This window comes from Marmota marmota, unplaced genomic scaffold (genome assembly GCF_001458135.2).
Source record: "Marmota marmota marmota unplaced genomic scaffold, marMar, whole genome shotgun sequence".
In the NCBI taxonomy this organism is placed as follows: Eukaryota; Metazoa; Chordata; class Mammalia; order Rodentia; family Sciuridae; genus Marmota; species Marmota marmota.
The window spans coordinates 660,826-679,822 of record NW_025999963.1 but is presented as its reverse complement, the minus strand read 5'-3'; the positions used below and the strand labels follow the sequence as shown (position 1 = coordinate 679,822).

General features: G+C 32.9%; 1 protein-coding gene across 5 annotated transcripts in view; it reads left to right on the top strand.

The window, feature by feature from the left end:
• Cdh18 (cadherin 18) overlaps positions 1–18,997 on the top strand; it is a 672,909-nt gene that overhangs the window by 600,191 nt on the left and 53,721 nt on the right. For all 5 annotated transcript variants that reach the window (XM_048803133.1, XM_048803131.1, XM_048803132.1 and 2 more), the window contains 2 exons: positions 1,399–1,652; positions 14,916–15,052. In XM_048803133.1, the coding sequence (XP_048659090.1) occupies positions 1,399–1,652; positions 14,916–15,052 (391 nt within the window). The remainder of the gene's footprint in view (positions 1–1,398; positions 1,653–14,915; positions 15,053–18,997) is intronic.

Below are 18,997 nucleotides of genomic sequence, written 5' to 3'. Positions count from 1 at the left end.
TTTAACATACAGGTTTAAAATCATATATATATAGATATATGATATATAGATATATAAAATCATATATATATATGATTTTAAACCTGTATGTTAAAAAGACATCTACATTTCTTGGTTTATTGTAGTACTTTTTAACGTTAGTTGAGATATGCAACTAGCCTATGTGTTCACTAACAGTTGAATAAATAAAACATATGAAATACTGTTTAGCAATAAAATTAATGAAATTCTGTCACTGCGGCAACATGAGTTGACCTGGAAATCATAATGTTAATTGAAATAAGCTATGCAATGAAGATAAACACTGAATGATTTTATTCATATGTGGAAAGTTAAAAAAAAATTGACTCCATAAATATAGAGTAGAACCAAGGATCTGAGAGTCTGGGGAGGGGAGGGGAGAGAGGAAGATGGGCACTGGTTAACATATACAAAGAGACAGAGAAAAGGAATGATTCTGAGGTACCATTATACAATAGTGTGATTATAGTTATAATATTGTATCATACAAATCAAAATTAAAAAGAAGATATTGTATGTTCTCATTACAAAGATATGATTACAATTTGAAATGATAGAATGCCTAAACATCTTCAGGTAAACATTTCACAATTTACACATGTGTCCAAATATTATTACTTTGCCCCATAAATAGGTGCAATTGTTATCTTTCCATTAAAAATAAATATATAAATTTTTAAAAAGTCTGTGATATGAGAAAAGTTGCTTAAATATAGAAAATACCTATTTTTTTAATTTGAAGAAATTAATAGCAGGATTTTAAAGATTAACAGCATAGGCTGAAGAAGAGGAAAAAAATGTTGCCAAATGGTCAACTAACAAGAGTTCCAAGAAAGCAATACTTGTTTTCCTATAGGAAAATCTGCTTTTGAATTCCTTATGGGAATTACCAAACTTAAGGATATATATATATATATATATATATATATATATATATGTGCAACACATAAATTTACCATTGATTCAGACTTTGAGTTTGTATGATTTCTTGTTGTTGATGATGTTACTGGGGATTGAACTCAGAGGGGTTAACCACTGAACCACATCCCCAAACCCTTTTATATTTTATTTATTGAAACAGGATCTCACTAAGTTGCTTTGGGCCTCTCTAAGTTGTTGAGGCTGGCTTTGAACTCAAAATCTTCCTCTCTCAGCCTCCCGAGAGCTAGTGGTATTACAGGTGTGTACCACTGTGCCCAATAATGAGTTTCCCTGATGACTGATCTGGATGTTGTTCTTAAGACAAAGTTTATAGTTTGCTTTTGAACATAATAGAAATATTTAAATTTATTCTATTTTTTTTCAAAAACATAAAAATAGTGCTTGTTTGAAAAATATAAATATCATGATGTTGGAAATCCTATTTATTCTTCATAGCCACTGAACTATGAGAAAAAGAAGTCCTATACCCTCAACATAGAAGGAGCCAATACACACCTGGATTTTCGCTTTTCCCACCTGGGTCCTTTTAAAGATGCAACCATGCTGAAGATCATCGTTGGGGATGTAGATGAACCACCACTATTTTCCATGCCTTCTTACATTATGGAAGTCTATGAAAATGCGAAGATCGGGACCATCGTTGGCACAGTTTTAGCACAAGATCCTGACAGTGCTAACAGTTTAGTAAGGTATGCTGTGATTCAATACTTCTAATATATAAAGATATTTGTTTCCTCTCAAGTGAATTTAAATATGAATTATATAATATTTACATATTTTATTACCAAGTTGACGTTTTTTTTCAGAATTAAATTAGACTATTTGTTGGTTCTTTAACTGAGGAACATAGCAGATGTGTTTTTGTACAATTAAGAATATATGTAGCTATCTCCATGCATGTGCTACTGACCACCCAGATCATTTCCACTTGACTGAATAAATATGTGCATGATTGATTGAAAAAATATTGTAGAAATAACTCAAACGAGAGAATCTTTGGTATGCTAGGGGTAGGAAGTATGGATAGAGTGGGAAAGTAAAATATGGGAATAACATTCATCTCAACTTGACTACTGGTCCCTCTGGTCACAAGAGCTCTGTGGCATTATCTAGTGATCTGTCCTTATCTACCCACCCCTCAAGATTATTGTACAGATTCATAAATCTATATTCACAAAGCACCAAGTAAAGCATTCCACAACTGGCAGTCACACAACTGAGTTAAGGTGAGTTAAGGTGCCCAGGTGAGTCTGGACACAAACCTAGACATCCCTGAGAAGACTCGTATGGGAATTCTGGCATCTCTACTGACAGTTGAGCAAGATCTGTTCAATCCTGCTGATTCTCAAAATTATAGTATTTAAAATGGAACAATCATGCACATAAATACGTTGATAGAGTTGAATTTTATGGAAATGAAGGACTTAGCACATGTACTGGTACAGTGATGAGTATCTAATTACTAAATAATATTTTATTATCAATATGCCATGCAATAGAGATTATTAAGACTTTCTTATATAATCAGAAAGGACTTCTTTTTTGTCTCATGACAAAATTTTAAAAAATTGTGTATAGTGTATATTTACATACTTAGAGACCCTCAAGCCTTTGTTAGTTGAAATCCTTAAACAGGTCTGTCTGATTTGTCCCATAAACTCTTACTTTCACCCTCATTAGTTTTCATTCATTTTAATGAAAGCCAATAAAATATACCTTATACAATATTTATGGATGCTCTCAATTTTATTTTCTATATGTGTTATTATTTCAGTATTTTAAGTGCATAGCACAAATGAATTAAGAGAAACAATTCTCCGTGAACAAATGTATAGATTTAGTAATCATGTTCCATATCCAAGTGCAGTGACAGTATCCTGTCTTGCTAAGAGCAAAAGCTAGATATTGCTTAAAGAAGCAGAGTAGCAAGATATTCAAAATAATATTTTCAAGATCAGTTATAGAAATTAATCACTCTAAAGGAATAGATAGAAATCACTATGTCCACTGATCGACTAGAGGAAATTTCATTATGCTTCATCATTCTATAAATTACCATATTTTACTCTTAACTATAGGTATAACTCATTAAAATATACTGAAAGGTAGCACTTTAAAGTATGTGTGCAGGTGAGACTTCCTTTGCTATATACTTCCAATGTCTTGGAAAATAAGATATTCTATTATGTTAGTTTAATTTGAAAATATCTGATAAAAATTGGTCAGATTTCATTTGAAATTTAAATATTCACACAAATGATGCTTTCTATAATTGATAATTAAAGAGTAGAAGTTTTTCCCATTTGTAAAGTGATAGTCAACTACCCATCATTAGTACCTATATTACAAGGATCCTCATGATAAGAAATTACACCTATACACACACAACCACAACCACCACCAACAACAACAACAACAACACTACTAGTTTGAACTCCAGATAAGACAGAAGCTTAGAAAAAGTTAAGAATGTATTTTAATCAGTTTTTTTTAAAGAAGGAGAACAAATATGCATGGGGAGGTGAATAAGAAAGAGGGAGACACATCATTTAAGGAATTATTTTATATAATTGTACAGGTACAAGTTCATAATCTGCAGAATAGGCCAGCAATCTGGAGACTCAGTTTCAGTTTCAGTCTAAAGGCTATCTGTGAGCAGAATACTTTTTGCTTGGGAAAAATTAGTCTTCATTCTATAGGCTTTCACCTGATTGTGTGGTGTACATCCACATATGCTTTAATCAGACTCCACTGATTTAAATTAAATATTTGTCCCATCCAAAAAGACCTTCACAGAATCATACAGAATAACACTTGGCCAAATCTCTGGACATTGTTGCATAAACAATTTGGCTCATAAACATGATATCATATTGCAATGAGGCTTACAGTGGTCTCATAGATGTATTATAGGCAGTGTATCCCAAATATTTTTGAGAGAATAAGTTCAAAAAGATTGAAGTGAGGCTCATAATCTAGGTCCGAGAAGTAAAGGTTGGAGAAAGAATTGCAGATGGTGGTCTATATGAGGAGTGTGGACTATATATGGATATGGTGAATTATGAGGTTTGGAAGTGAGGCTAGGCAAGGATTTTGAGGAGGGTTTTTTGCTGGTAGGTCTTTGAGACTTATCTTAGCAGCAGTGCCAATTAGGGAAGAAAAGAAAATAGGGGAGCTTCAATATTTGTAACCAAAAAATATATAAATAAAACATTTCCATTTCAAGATAAATACTAATAAACTTAGAAGTTGAAATGAAAGATGAATTATCTTTGAAGCAATATAGGCCAAATGAGACAAAATTGAGAACAAGAGCAAACTCCTTTCAGCAGCTGTCCTAACACATATGAAAACACCTTATTTCACACAGAACTGGAGATGAAATACCCACCCTCCTCCAAGGGACAGTTGGAATTGTCTGGAGGCTTTTTTGAGAATGTCTTGGTCCTTTGGCTATCACTATCTGACCTGCACTGTGGAGTGTAAAAAATATTCATTTTCACAGTTCTGGATGCTGAATGGTCAAAGACCAAAATCTAGGGTTTGGAGAAGGCCTGCTTCCAGGTTTGTAGATGCTGTGTCTTCAGGTGGCAAGGAGCAGAGAAAAAAGCAAAGTGTCTCCTAGTTTTTTCTTGGAAAGCCCTAAATTCATTCATGAGAGCTACAGTGAATTTCATAGTCAATTTCTGGTGATGATTTTTTGATTTAGCCAGTTTGGCTGCCACAACACATTACCATAAACTATGTGCTCCTAAAAAACAGAAGCTTTTATCTCACAGTTGCACCCTGAAATAAGGGTGGCAGAGTAGCTGGGTTTGGGGGAAGACCCTCTGTATTGCAAGTAGTCAACTCCTGTTACCCTTACATGTTGGTGAGGCATTTAAAGAAATCTGAAAATCTGAAAATCAAAAAAATCTCACATTCTAACAATCTCCCTCATTAGAATGCTAATACCATTCTTGAGATCTTCATTCTTAAGATCTAATGCCTCCTTAATTGAGGACCCTGTCAGGTCAATTAAATGTGCAAGGGGGTAGGGGTAGGGGTGGCACAAGCATCCAGTCCATAGCAGGGAGAGAACTACTGGCATCTCTAGTAAGAGAGAACCAGGGATCAAGATAACATTCCACAATTCATGGGACAACTACTATCACAGAAATTATCTGGTCCCAAATACCAATAGTTCTGAAATAGAGGAACTCTGCTATAGAATAAGGCAAATTTTGTGGTAGATTAGTAAAACAGCAGTACTAAATATATTCATTAAAAAAAAAGTTTACAAAGAAATTTTGTAGAGATATTTATTCAAATGCATAATTTAAAATAGACATAATCATATGAATGTTTCAATATGTATGTTTCAAAGTTAAGTGAGCTATTTCTATGGATAATTTATTTCCCCAAGTTATGATTAATTGCTTCAGTAATTGCTCCATATTATTGAGAATATTTAATTGAATACTTGCTATGGCACATATATTCTCCAACTTATTGGGGTGCAAAGATGACTGATATTGTATCTAAATGCTAATAAAGCAAAGCACAAATCTCCCAGCATATGCATTATTCTCTTTGCTTTGTTTTGGTTAGACAACTAAAATGAATCCTGCTTCGGCCCTGTAAAATAATTAGGGACTCCTTAGCTGCTGTTTGGGGGCATAATTTACATAATATTTATTCTTTATTTTAATAAAAATGTGTCATTCACATGGGCCTCTAGGTGCAAACAGTGAATAAAAAAAACAGAAAACAATAAGGAACACACAAGCAAGCCTCATATTTCCACCTTTCTCAGGGACCAAATGTTTGTACTAATTAAGGAAAAGCACATTGAGAAGATGTACCTTGCAGTGTGCCCCGAAATGCAATTAGCTTCAAGTTTGCAGAATTGGAAATGAAAGGGAGTTTGAGTCTTACATGCATTTGTGAAAATCTTCCTGACTGTAGTCTTTTGTTTTTCAATTTTCTAACCTATTAGTGAGGCACTAGAATCCTTGGAGCCTCAAATGTCCTATGCTTTATCTTTTTCTACTCAAAATAAGATGTTCAATTTGTAGCAATAGAATCATCACTTTTTGTTAAAAAAGAAAGGAAAAATACATAAAATTTTAGACTGGTTGTTTACATGTACTGAAGAAATTTTGGGTTTAAATGGCTGCACTTAAATTGCCAGCATAATACTTTTACAAGGCTAGGCCTTCTGGGAAACTGAGGAAGCATGAAGGCCCCTCTGATTCTGGCAGTGAAGTCAGAAAAATTTTCGACTTATCCCTCAGAGTAACAGACAAGTTTATTAGAACAGATAGAAAAGGAGAAGGGGAAACACTCTCACGGGAGAGAGTGGATGATCTCAGAGAAGAGAGGGACAGTGATCAAAGGGATTAATTTCATACACTGGTAAGAGGAAATGGTGAAGATAGTCAAGTTGCTTTTTAACTCCTGAAACACCAATATAGAGCTCTTCTTTATTTTTGGAGGGTGGTGGTGCCTGGGATTGAACTCTGGGGCATTCAACCACTGAGCCACATCCGCAGCCCTATTTTGTATTTTATTTAGAGACAGGGTCTTACTGAGTTGCTTAGCACCTTGCTTTTGCTGAGTCTGGCTTTGAACTCTCAATCCTCCTGCCTCAGCCTCCCAAGCCACCACTAGGATTACAGGTGTGTGCCTTGCACCCAGCCTATAGCACTTATTAAGCTTAGAGTTTTTCTGTATTGTGAACTACCACTTAACTTATAACAGAAAAAAAAATGTTCTTGAATTCCCCAGTTGCATTTCCCATGTAATAAATAGATTGAGTAGCTCAGTTTATTTGAGTCAGTACATTCCCTCATCTTTCCCTCCTTCTGCTCTAATTTATTATCAAAATTAACCTATATATTTACTTATTGATAAGAATTTGAATGTTTTCTTTACGTAATAACTTTAAAACAACAGAAAACAAATATTAAATTTGTTACCTAATTGTTTCAAAAACTTATGATAATACAATTTGCATGCACACATAAGAATATAAAACTGTGATTATATTTTGAAATATCAGCTGTATTAAAAACATCTTTCTAACCTACAATGTTTTAAAAAATAATTGCAGAGAATAAGTTTGCCTATTTACATATGTAATGTAGTCTTTGTAGTCAAACGACTCCAGTGTGTTCAATGAATCATCTTGGACATGCATACTTTTTTTATGCACTCCTGAAAATGAGCACATAATTTATGATGAGAGAGGAATTAGCAATGCCATATTAATTTTGGATATTATCACAGCAAAAATTAAGAGATTTCAAAATAATGGAAGGTCATGTAACAAAATTGAAGAGAAAAAAATGAGATTTTGAATTTAAAATAAAATATGAAGCAACTATCAAATGCATCCAAAAAAGTCAATTTTAAAATACCATCTAATAAAGAATATTATTTTTGACAGACCAAACTTATTTATAGATTATAGATTATTAATGATATGCTGCCTGTTTTAATAAGCAGTTAAACACAATACAAACTCATGTGACAAGCAATTTTTTTTTTGTTTGCTTGTTTTTAGAAAGATTATTTTCTGGGTGCATATCTTGTGAAATAAATTGCATAAGCAAATATAGTAAAAGAAATAAAACAGTTTTTTAAAGAAATTAATCTGAGTCATATTTCAAGAGTGTGACTTTTTGAAGAAGCCATGCTGCCATGATATCCCACAGGGTATATATCAATTAAACTTTATGCCAACCATTGATTATAGTTGACAAAACTTGTAAAACAGCTAATTGGGGAGTAAAATCTCAAAGAAGTTTCTTTCACCATTTAAGTGTTGTACATGCAAATATTAAAATGAGACAACTGAAAGAGATCTATACTTTAGGCCATCCATGTTTCCAAATTACTGGAGAAATAGATTTTCATTACATGAGCTTTAAATTAATTTCTTAAGGTGATGTAGACAGAATGTAATGGACATAATATGTGTCTCCAAAGACTGAAATTTTGTTATTGAAGTGAAAAATAACTTTTCCAATGGATTAATTATCTTCAGTCTATGCTTACATAATCAAAGGAAAATTGAGTGCCTAATAATGAACTGAGCAATTTGTTTAAAGTCACTTCTGTTGAAGAAAATATTTGAATAAATGTAATCATTATTGATATTGATTGTTTATTATAGCCTTAGCTTGTCTACCTATTTGTTGGACTGGTGAAGTATTAATTTGAATAATGATTTTTCATTATATTTTGACATAATGTATTTTCTAGAAAATACTTTGAAATGTATTTTCTAGAAATTTGAAATTTTGTCCATATGTGATAACAGAGAGCACTGGTGAGTGTAAACATTTTTAACCCCTATTTATAGGTCAGAGTGACAACTCTCCAAAAAGGTCTACTATGCTGTGATGTGTAAACAGGACAATTTATCTGCTGGAGAGAAATTATAAAGATTGGCTGTTTGAGTCAGCTTTTTCACTGCTGTGACCCAAAGGCAGGACAATGATTAAAGGAGGAAAAGTTTATTTAGGGCTCACAGTTTTAAAGGTCCTTAGATGACCAAATCTATTCCCTGAGGCTTTAGGTGAAGCTGAAACTTAGGATGGAACGGTGTGATTGTGGTAAGCAGCTCAGGACATCACATTAGGAAGCAGATAGAGAAAGCTCCACTCTTCAGGGACAAAATATACACAGCAGGGGCTGGGGTTGTGGCTCAGTGGTGGAGCACCTGCCTAGCATGTGTGAGGCCCTGGGTTCAATCCTCAGCACCACATAAGAATAAACAATACAATGTATATATATATATATATATATATATATATATATATATATACACACACACACACATATGTATATATACACACAGCAAAATTTCTCCCCAATGACCCACCTCCTCCAGGCACACCCCTTTTATGTACAGTTACCACCAGTTAATCCCTAACAGGAAATTAATGCACTGATTATGTTAAGGATCCCATAACCCAATCATTTCACCTCTAAGCTTATTTGCATTGTTTCATGCCTGAACTTTTGGGGGACAATTTATATCTAACCATAACTTTGGCATATGAGACTTTTCCAGTTAAAGGCATCTTAAGGACTGCTGGGCAAACTTGAGCTGACACTAAATTAGTAGCACTTATTCAGTACATAGCTAGTTTACCAGTCCCTCATAAGGAATATCTCATTCATCATGGACTGAGAAACTTCTGAAGTGGCACATAGGGTAAATACTACTTTATTGCTTATTTTACATAGGATGAAATGAATATATAGTGTTAAAAGGGTGATAGTACTCTATCACAATCATCATAGTACCTTAGCTCTTGCTTGAATTCATCCCAAGGTTTCTCTCTCACAGTGTCTCTCTGGACTCATGTAGATATTCTATGAATGGGATTTTTTTTTCTCAGATTCAACCTGGAGTCTAAAAGATATGTTTTAACCATTGATAATCATATTTCACTTAATTTATTTTTTTAACAAAACTATGGATGCTATGACACACCATAGAAATTATAAATTTATTTTTCTTTTTTTCAATATTTAGATATTTTTTCAATAAACTAAAAATATTTTCAGTATACACTAGAGAGGGGGAAAAGTCATTTCCTGAATTAATAAAAACTATTACAAATGTGTTAGGAATCTATTTAAAGGATAATATTAAGAATCTATAAATATGTTATATATATGAAAACATACTTATCTAGATATGTAAGACATGATGATTTATTGGCCTGATTATTTCTACCAAAATATTTACAAAGGAATTGAAACATTACTACGGAATGCCTCAATTACCTTCAGATTAATATGAACACACTCTCCATTACATTTGTTGATTGATTGCTTTATTCATTCAAATAGGAAGCTAAGCAGAATATCGCTGTGGTTACTGATGAATGACTCACATAGAAGAAAACGACAATTTCATTCAGTTTCCAATGAAAATGTGTACATTGAGCTGGAAATTTTAAAATAAATTTCAGTTACAGATTTATTAGAAAAGACTGGTTCATGCTTGTTGTAGGGAGGGTCTTATTCATTCTTCCAGATCCCACTGTGTATACCACAGTAGTGGATCTAAACAATAAGTACTTACAATTTAAGAACTTTCTCAACAAAATAGCATATCTTTTAATGTCTTATCTGGTTATATTGCTTCTAGCTTCAATGTATTACTATCTATTTTGATAGCTATAAACTAAAATTAAAAACAAACTTAAAACTCCTATTACACATTTTTATATCATTAATCCCAAATAGGTTCTATGTCATTTAGGTAACTGTTTACATGGTTTTACATAAGCTAGAAAGCACTGAGAATATTAAATTAATATTGTTATTTGAAAAAAAAATTCTAAATATTAAAATGTAGTTTCAGAAGATTTTAAGATGTGTTTATGAGAGTCCCACCCACATCTTGCATGGGCAGTGGGAATCTCGTTCCCCTCAGTGCAATGGGCTGACTGAGAACTAAAATCTAGGGAAGAGAAAAAAAATAGAACACAGAAAGTAATTTCAAAAGCAGGGGTAGGACAGGCAAGCTGACCAGACAGATCGAGCTTCTGACAAAATGGAGCCCATGCCTGCTTTATTTATATTAGCAGACATCAGAGAGATTCTATAGTGTTCTTTTCCAAAACAGATTAAAGGTGAGCTGTTTAGTTCCCTTACGGGTTATGCCCATTTCTGGTGCAACTATGAGGAACCTTTCTAGCAGAGAGGAGGGGAAGGTCACATGCATTGGGTGATTTGTAAACAATGGAGAACCACAGGAAGTTTCCACTACCAGGCCTATTCCTCCCTGGCTTCCATGCCTAGAGAAGGTCTTTATGTATTTCACTGATGGCTTCCACACGAGAGTTTATAAAACAAATGAATTTATTATGAAAGTTAAACTATTAAAATATTTAAATGATTTGTTTACTATACAATTTTATAGTCTTATGGCATTTCTTAATTCTAAATCATGAGCATTAACTAATTCTACATTTGATGACCAAAATAGTTTTAAAGAGTTCCTTTTCTCTCACATTTTCATTCAGCTGATTTCTGAATGTTTATTTCCATGGCTGGGCAGGAATCCAAGGGTAGTTAAGCAGAACAGTACAGTGCTACTTCAGTCAGAATTCAATTGCACCTGCTTGAGTTAGACTCTGTAGTTCAAACACCTCCTGATATCTAGCCCTTGTGTTGTTGATTTCCCTAGAGAGCTAGATCACATACAAAACAAGAGGTAAACAACATGAATCTGAGGACACATGCCCAGCATGACGCCTAACATTTTCTACTAGGTAAACATAGATTCTAGTTTTCTAAAATCCAAATAAAAATTATTACAGCCAAAGGTATTTAACCACTAATGTTAGAGCTTATGTTAGAAGCCCAGAGTGAGGTTTCTGAGAAAATTGCTCAAGAAAAAAAAAAAAAAAGAAAAGAACACTATATATTTTCAGATTCTTCATTTAGCTTATAAATAAAAGACACCCCCATTTTTCTAGACTTATAAATCTGAAGTAATCATGATCCTCAAATAATGGGTCTTCTGCCCATTTCATAGGAGTGCATTAGTAGAAACTAAATCTGAGTTTGATAGTCTGGAGGAAAATACAAGTTCGAATAATTTGTTTCAATTTTAGTTTTTCTGATATTCAAATAGAAACATTTTCTTAGAGTAACCAAATATGACAGCAATGTCCAAAAATGGACATCATAGATAGGTTAATGGCAACAAACTGTAACTGATAAAATAGCTAGAATGCTAACTGATTATGTTTTGACGGATGTTGTCCTTTACATGTGACAAGAAATAACATATCCAGAGCTATTCAGCCCTCATCCTTAGCGTCAAGCCCCTGAGGAAGAAGTACTGTCAGGTTTCTTTGTGATGTGAACTCAAGTCAAAGAAAATAAAAATGGCTTCAGTGCAGCACGCCTTCATACTCTGGGAAAGCCCAATGACATGCAGGGTTCCTACTACACTAATTCATCTGGATTTAAAGTCTCTGAATAAAGTTTTCTTTATACTTATTATTTTATTTAAATTATTTTTACATGGTAACTTCTTCAATTAATATATTCTTAGGGTTTGAAAAAATAAATATACAATGGTCAGTTATTTTGTTTTCATTACAAAATTTTAAGTAATAAATTTTGTCACTTAGTAGGTGTCATTATTACTAAATGTGCCTAAATTTCTTTGGGTGTTCTTTGGTCTATAGTTTCAGCCTATTAGCTTCTGTTAATAACTTCTGCCATGTTTGTGCATGTGTACCCACATGTTGTTAGAAGATTTTACTCCTTAGCAGAAGCTTCTGTGGACCCTATTGGCACATTATACCTGTGAGAGTCACAGAGTTTTATTAAAGATATGCTTATACGCTTATACTGTTTTAGAAAGTATGATGAATTTTGTAGTATTTCTATTACCATACTCGCCTTTTCTGATTTTCAAACAACTTTTATATTTTTTTCATGATAAAATGGAATTAGCGTGCATGTTATTTTCAATGGGCAATTCCTAAATTTCTACTTTGGAACCCAATTATTTTCATCTTCTCATGAGTTTGAACATTTTAGATAGTCTCCTCTCAAAATAACCATTCCCTGTAGTAGTATAGTCAATTCTTCATGTTTTCCTTCTAGAAAAGAACAGATTTTCAAACTTACTTTGTGGATAACTCAGTGCATCTTTTTACTGACTTCTAGTCGGAAAGTGATTCAAGTAAATTGTCATGCCTCGTGGGCTTTACATGTTCACATTCAATAAACTCTTAAATCTCCTGTTAATAAAACTCAAATTCTTTGACAGTTTATTTGAGATTTGTGCTTCTTAAGTTAAGCAGTAGATTTAGTTGTCAAATATGATCAACACTTAATAACCTCAGTTGGCTCCTTAACAGAATTTACCACATCTGTCCACTCCTTCTTTGAAACATTCATTTCTCCTGGCTCTAGTGTTCCCTTAGGTCCCTTCCTCCTTCTTTGGGATGCCCCTTTCCTTTTGCGACAATCTTTTTTCTTACACAGAATTTGGGTTGCTTTCATCTCAAAAGGGTCTCAGGATTTTCTTATCTCCTTAAAATTTTCTTCCAGATAGTATCATACTGTTCCAATTACCTTAAATTTATACTAATTTGCATCAACTTTATATTTCCTGTTCAGAAAGCACATTTGAAATCCACACACTTATTTGATCTCTGTTTTTCTTTCCATATGTTAACCTAATTGGGATCATAGTCATAACACATCAAAGCAATTGATTTCTCCAAAATTGCTTTACCTTAATTCAATTTTGTCTACCTAGTAAATAGGCCTAACCATTTTTGCATTGTAAAACAAACACTCAGTCACCCATATACACATGCAAACAAGACACCTGTAACTTCTCCCCTTCACTAATGCCACTCCAAAAAATGTTTTACAGGCTGTCTCTAATACATAGCAATGTTTAAGGTACTTCTTTCCATTTCTATTTTTCTCACTTCATTCAAGATGATTACATTTTTCTTGTTTTTAATTTTCCCAATACAAGGTTGGAAGTAGCCGCTGTGATTTTTCAAAAACATAAATCAGTCTTTCCTTTCTTTTTAAAATTTCTTCTCTTTGCTTGTACAGAGAAAGACTCTTTACCACGAGCTATAGGTCTTGCTTGTCCAAACACCTGGGCATCCGTGTCTTTTGCTCTGTATAGTTGCATTGATATACATTGGTGTTTGTATTTATTTATAATTTTACATTCAAGTCAAACTTTTAATTTAATTTTGATCTTTTTACTTTCTCCCCTCTATCTCAAATACTCTTTTTCTAAATCTTTCCACAAACCCTTTCATTTTTATACTTTCTGTCTAGCTAAAACTTAAGCTGGGATTAAGGAAGAGGGAAGAGGTATTAGAGGTTTTAGGAGAGAAAAGACCATTTATGTACTTAAATAATTTTAGAAACAGTCTAGAAATTTTCTAGAATAAATAATAATTAATTACTATATTTTTATTATGCATGTTAATTAGCTATCAATGAATAAAAAAACAGACTCAGAGATTAAAAAAAAAATGTCTGTTACAACTGTCATAGATGTATCTGTGAATTACCATGAACAGTGCTAGCCTTTGCTTGCCAGCTCTGCCAATCTCTGTTGCACTCATTCTTGTATCTTGACACTTTCTAGGGTGCTCTGCTCTAGGCTGGAGAAGTTGACCTACAACAACACCACTTTATGATTCTATCTACTGCTGGGATGAGCACAATAGCCCAGGCATAGTTTTCTTATGAAAGTGGCAGGGCACAACAGGAAACCAGAACACCATCACTTTCAGCTCATTCTATTTCCGGAGAAAGCTGAAGGCCAAACCTTGGATGAGAAAATCCTGCAAGATTATAAAAATAGGAGTGGGACAACCTGTGGACCCTAGTACACAAATTCCTCCCTGAAATATTTTTTTCTTGTTTTAAATAAAGATTCAATCAAAGTGTTGTACATATTATGGTAGTAACTATAGACGTGTTGGTTTTCATTTTTCATTCATCTCCAAATTTCAACTATAAAGAAATACCAATAAAAAATTTCCTTTGACATCTGCTGCAACCTCAAAATTCTTTGTACATATAGCAACAAGAATTTTTATCTTTGTATTTTTTCTTCCAACATACTACAGAACTACAAAAAGCATTTTTTTCTCTTATAAGTCATCATGTTTCTATTATCTACTCTTATTCATAGAATTTAGCAAATATTTTTGAAAATAACTTGTGGTATTAGAGCCTAAGTTTTAAAGACTAACAGATGAAATAATTGTGTGTTCTATAATAAAATAAAGTTTCTATGTAAATATTCAGCCAAATATGGAGATTAAACGTACAGCTATATTTTTTAATGTACTTGATTTAATACCTCCCTTTTTCAGTGTGTTTTCTCTCTATTATAGCTTCAAGGAAATATGAAGGATTACATTTTGTTTTTCCTCCAGGTACTTCATCAATTACAAGGTTGAAGATGACAGATTTTTCAACATTGATGCAAATACTGGAACCATTAAGACATCGAAGGTTCTTGACAGAGAAGAAACTCCATGGTACAACATCACAGTTGCTGCTTCAGAAAATGGTAAACTGCTCTTTATGCATCATAGGGAAAGATGTCACTTGAACACCAAATATCATACAGAGCTTTTCTTGATAGTGGGTTTCCCATCTTTTTTTTTTTTTTTTTTTTTTTGCTATGAGAAACTAGCAGAAGATACAGGATGTGTTACACTTGTTTACTTAGTGTTGGATGAGGTGAGGAAACTCTTTACTTTTTTCTTTATTCCTAGGACAGCCCTTATCCTTGAGTGGAAAGTGTTTGATTCTCCTGCCAATTGTGAGAATTTTTTTCTCTTATATTTATGCATTACTTAAGCCATTGAGAAAAATACTTAATATGTTGCAGTTTCAGAAAAAAAAGAAAAATTAATAAAACACTTGAATAATTTTGTCAATATGAAACTCCAATATAAGCTCCAATTAGCTTTTATAGTACTTAATGTAAAAGAATAACTCATGGAATTTCAATAACAATTCTCAGACCTCTTTAAGAAAAGCATTGAGAGAAAGCTTAGCAAGACAATTGTATCTTCCCTCTTCCAGGGTATTGCATTGTGATAAACATCTAAGTCTAGGAAAATACAAGCCTAAATATCAATCATTATAAATAAATTGAAAACTTTGGTATGACTGTGTTACAATGAAATTAGAATAAAACTCTTATAAAATGATTTATGATCATAAGAATATAGATTTTTTTTCATGTATGAGGGAATAAACAAATACCAAATTCCTGCAGTTTGAAATTGTATACAAAAATTATATAAAGTTTTCGGGGATGATCCGGGATGTGGCTCAAGTGGTAGCGCACTCGCCTGGCATGCGCAGGGCGCTGGGTTCGATCCTCAGCATCACATAAAAATAAAAATAAAGATGTTGTGTCCACCGAAAAAAACTAAAAAATAAATATTAAAATATTCTCTCTCTCTCTCTCTAAAAAAATTATATAAAGCTTTAAAAATATTTCTGAGATTTCATGACAGAACCATAGGTATGCTGGAGATTAGGAATATGTCATACTCAGGATATAAGACGTTAAATATTTTTCACAGATTCATTTAGATATAAGTCATATAATATAATTTCATTCTTCAAATGCTATAATTTAGTAGCTTCCAGTATATCACAAAGGTGTACCTTCTTTGCCACAATAAATTTTAGAATACTTTTTGATTCTCCAAATCAATATTCTGCATCCCTTAGCCATCCAGCTCAGACTCCCCCGATCCCACAAAGCCATTAATCAACTATTAGTTTCCATAGATTGGCCTATTAATGGTATTTTTATGAAATAATTATACAATATGTATGTGATAATTTATGGTTGGTGTTAACTTCATTTAGCATAGTAATTTCAGTGTTTACCCATGTTGTCATGTTGTACTCTGTCATCAAAACTTCATCCTTTTGTATTACCAAAAAAACATTCCTTTCTTTGGATATAATATACTTTATTTGTTCATTCATTATATGATAGAATTTTGGGTTGTTGTTCATTTTTACATTGTATGGTTGATGCTGCTATGAGCACTAGTGTGAGATTATTTGAAGTGGACATGTCTTCATTTCTCTTGGGTACATAGTGAGGAGTGGGATTGCTTTGTCCTAGGATAACTTGAAGTTTAAACATTGGATGAATGGCCAGCCTTTCCTCAAGGGTCCACACCATTTGTACATTCCACAAAACAGTGTGATCCCAACTTCATAGAATCACCTAAACTTTTTATTATCTGTCCTTTTTATTATAGCCACTTGTTAGTATAAAGGTAAACCTTGCTGTGTTTTTCAATTATTGTATTGCCCTTTGTTTCATAAAAATCAATGATTAGGCTCCTCCAATGTTTTACATTTTACCTGCACTTTTCATGTGCAGGTAAAAAAAAAATATATATATATATATATATTACTTTTTGCACTTGCAAAATCAGCTCAAGTGATTTCCATTTAGATTTTTTTAACAAAATTTTAAAAGCAAGCATTTACTAATTACTTTTCAATAGGTGTTACTAATTACTTTTCATTGGGTTCCTTTGTTTTCACTTTAAATATTATTTATCTAAAGTAACCATATTAGGAGGGCAATTTTGTGTCCTTAGGGACCCAAGGGCAATTAATGACTATTACATAATGATTCATTAAAAATCAGTTGGAAAAAAAAGGAATGAATAGGTAAATATGTCCAGAAAATAGTGATGAAAACATTGAAAATATCTTACAGGGAAGATAAAAAAACTCCAGTGGTAATTAGATCAATAACCATACTTCAGATTAATTCTCATTCACTACCTAAGCCGAAATAATATTTGCATCAAGTGGAAACAAATTTATAAAATATACATTAATTTATCTGTAGCATGAAACTATTTATTGACATCATTTCTAAAAGCAGTGCCTGTTTCTTACTAAAGTAACATCCTAATTATATATTCAGGAAACTTTTTAAAAATATTGCTAACATCTTATGAGAACAGAGTTATTACATATCTACTAAGTAAAACAGTATATTAAATTGTAATTTTCTGAATTTTATCAGTGGCAAAAAATACCTTAGAGAACAAATCAATGAGCACTTCTAAAATATAATTTAATCATAATCATAAACTAGTATATAAAAAATAAGCACTAGTTAAGCTTTTATCGTTGTGTTGGGAGATTGCTTTAGAAAAGTGTACATTCGTGTACTTATTGCTTGGCCTAATTACCTGCTAACACTGGTGGGTAATCTCTTTTGTACAGTTGTTTATAAACCTTAACTTCAACATCAGCCATGCTATCAAAATATTTTCTGGTGTATTTTGCTTTGACAAATCTAGTTGCCACTTTTTCAAATTGGATTTTTTAAAATCTTTGTAATGTAATAGTTTCTGAAAGGCTGAGTGTTCTGTGGAATTGCTTTTAGTAGTTACTGTTTGCCAATACATTTTCAGTCTACCTAGGGGTTTGTGCAAATAAGAGAAATGTGCACCCTCTGTGCAGAAGAGGGAATGTGCCAGTATTTAAGAGGGCAGGAGAGCAAAGCACTCCTGTGCAAAGCAAAGAACTTTCCTGTGTCACATGTATTGTGTGGTACTGAAGGGTGGTAAAATTGAAAAGCACACAACCATTCAGGTAGAGCTGGATGCATTGGAGCTGCTAATTATGTCATCATTGTCTCTGACATCTTCCATCCTGTAGTTCTAGATCAGAGAGATTGTTCAGCTGCTTTGCTGAACAAAGACAGAAATGTGTGCCTGGACTGTATTTTTACCCGCTATTGCTAAACAGCACTATTATCTTATATGGATACCTTTACAGACATATGATTTTAACAAATCTTTGTGAAATAGAGGTGACTTCAGTAAGTAAATTGAGACCCATAAAATATATGAACCTAAATATTCAACTTTCTAAAGCCAAGTTAATTCCAGTATTTTCATATGGAAAAGCTGACCCTCTTTAAGCCCAAGCATAAATCAGGTATTTTAGCTATCTCAGGTACACTTTATTATTTACTTTTGAAATTAATATTGTGATGTAAGTTTATTTTCACAGTTGTAAAGACGACACTATCAATAATATAAATTCAATAAGTAAGCTGTGGTTAGGGAGCTAGATGGAAATACATTGTATTACCATCACATGTCAGGATCTTGGGGAACAGTACTTTCCAAATAAATACCTTGAGAACAATTCCATTTTAGATAATTTTATGCTCTTTTATCTACCCTACAGCACAATCATTTGATAGCTTACATGACATTTCTTTTGTTGTGTAACAGAAAAAAGCAACAATTCTGTAGGAAAGAAGTCCAGGTAGATTCAACTGGGTTCTCTGGCTAAAGTCTTACAATGCTGAAGTCATATGTCAACCAGGATGACGTCTTCCCTGGTTGCTCTGGAACAGATCTGATTTCAAGCTCATTTTTCTTGTTGGTAAATCTACTTCCCTGATATTAAAAAAAAAAAAAAGCACTAGTTAATGCTCCAC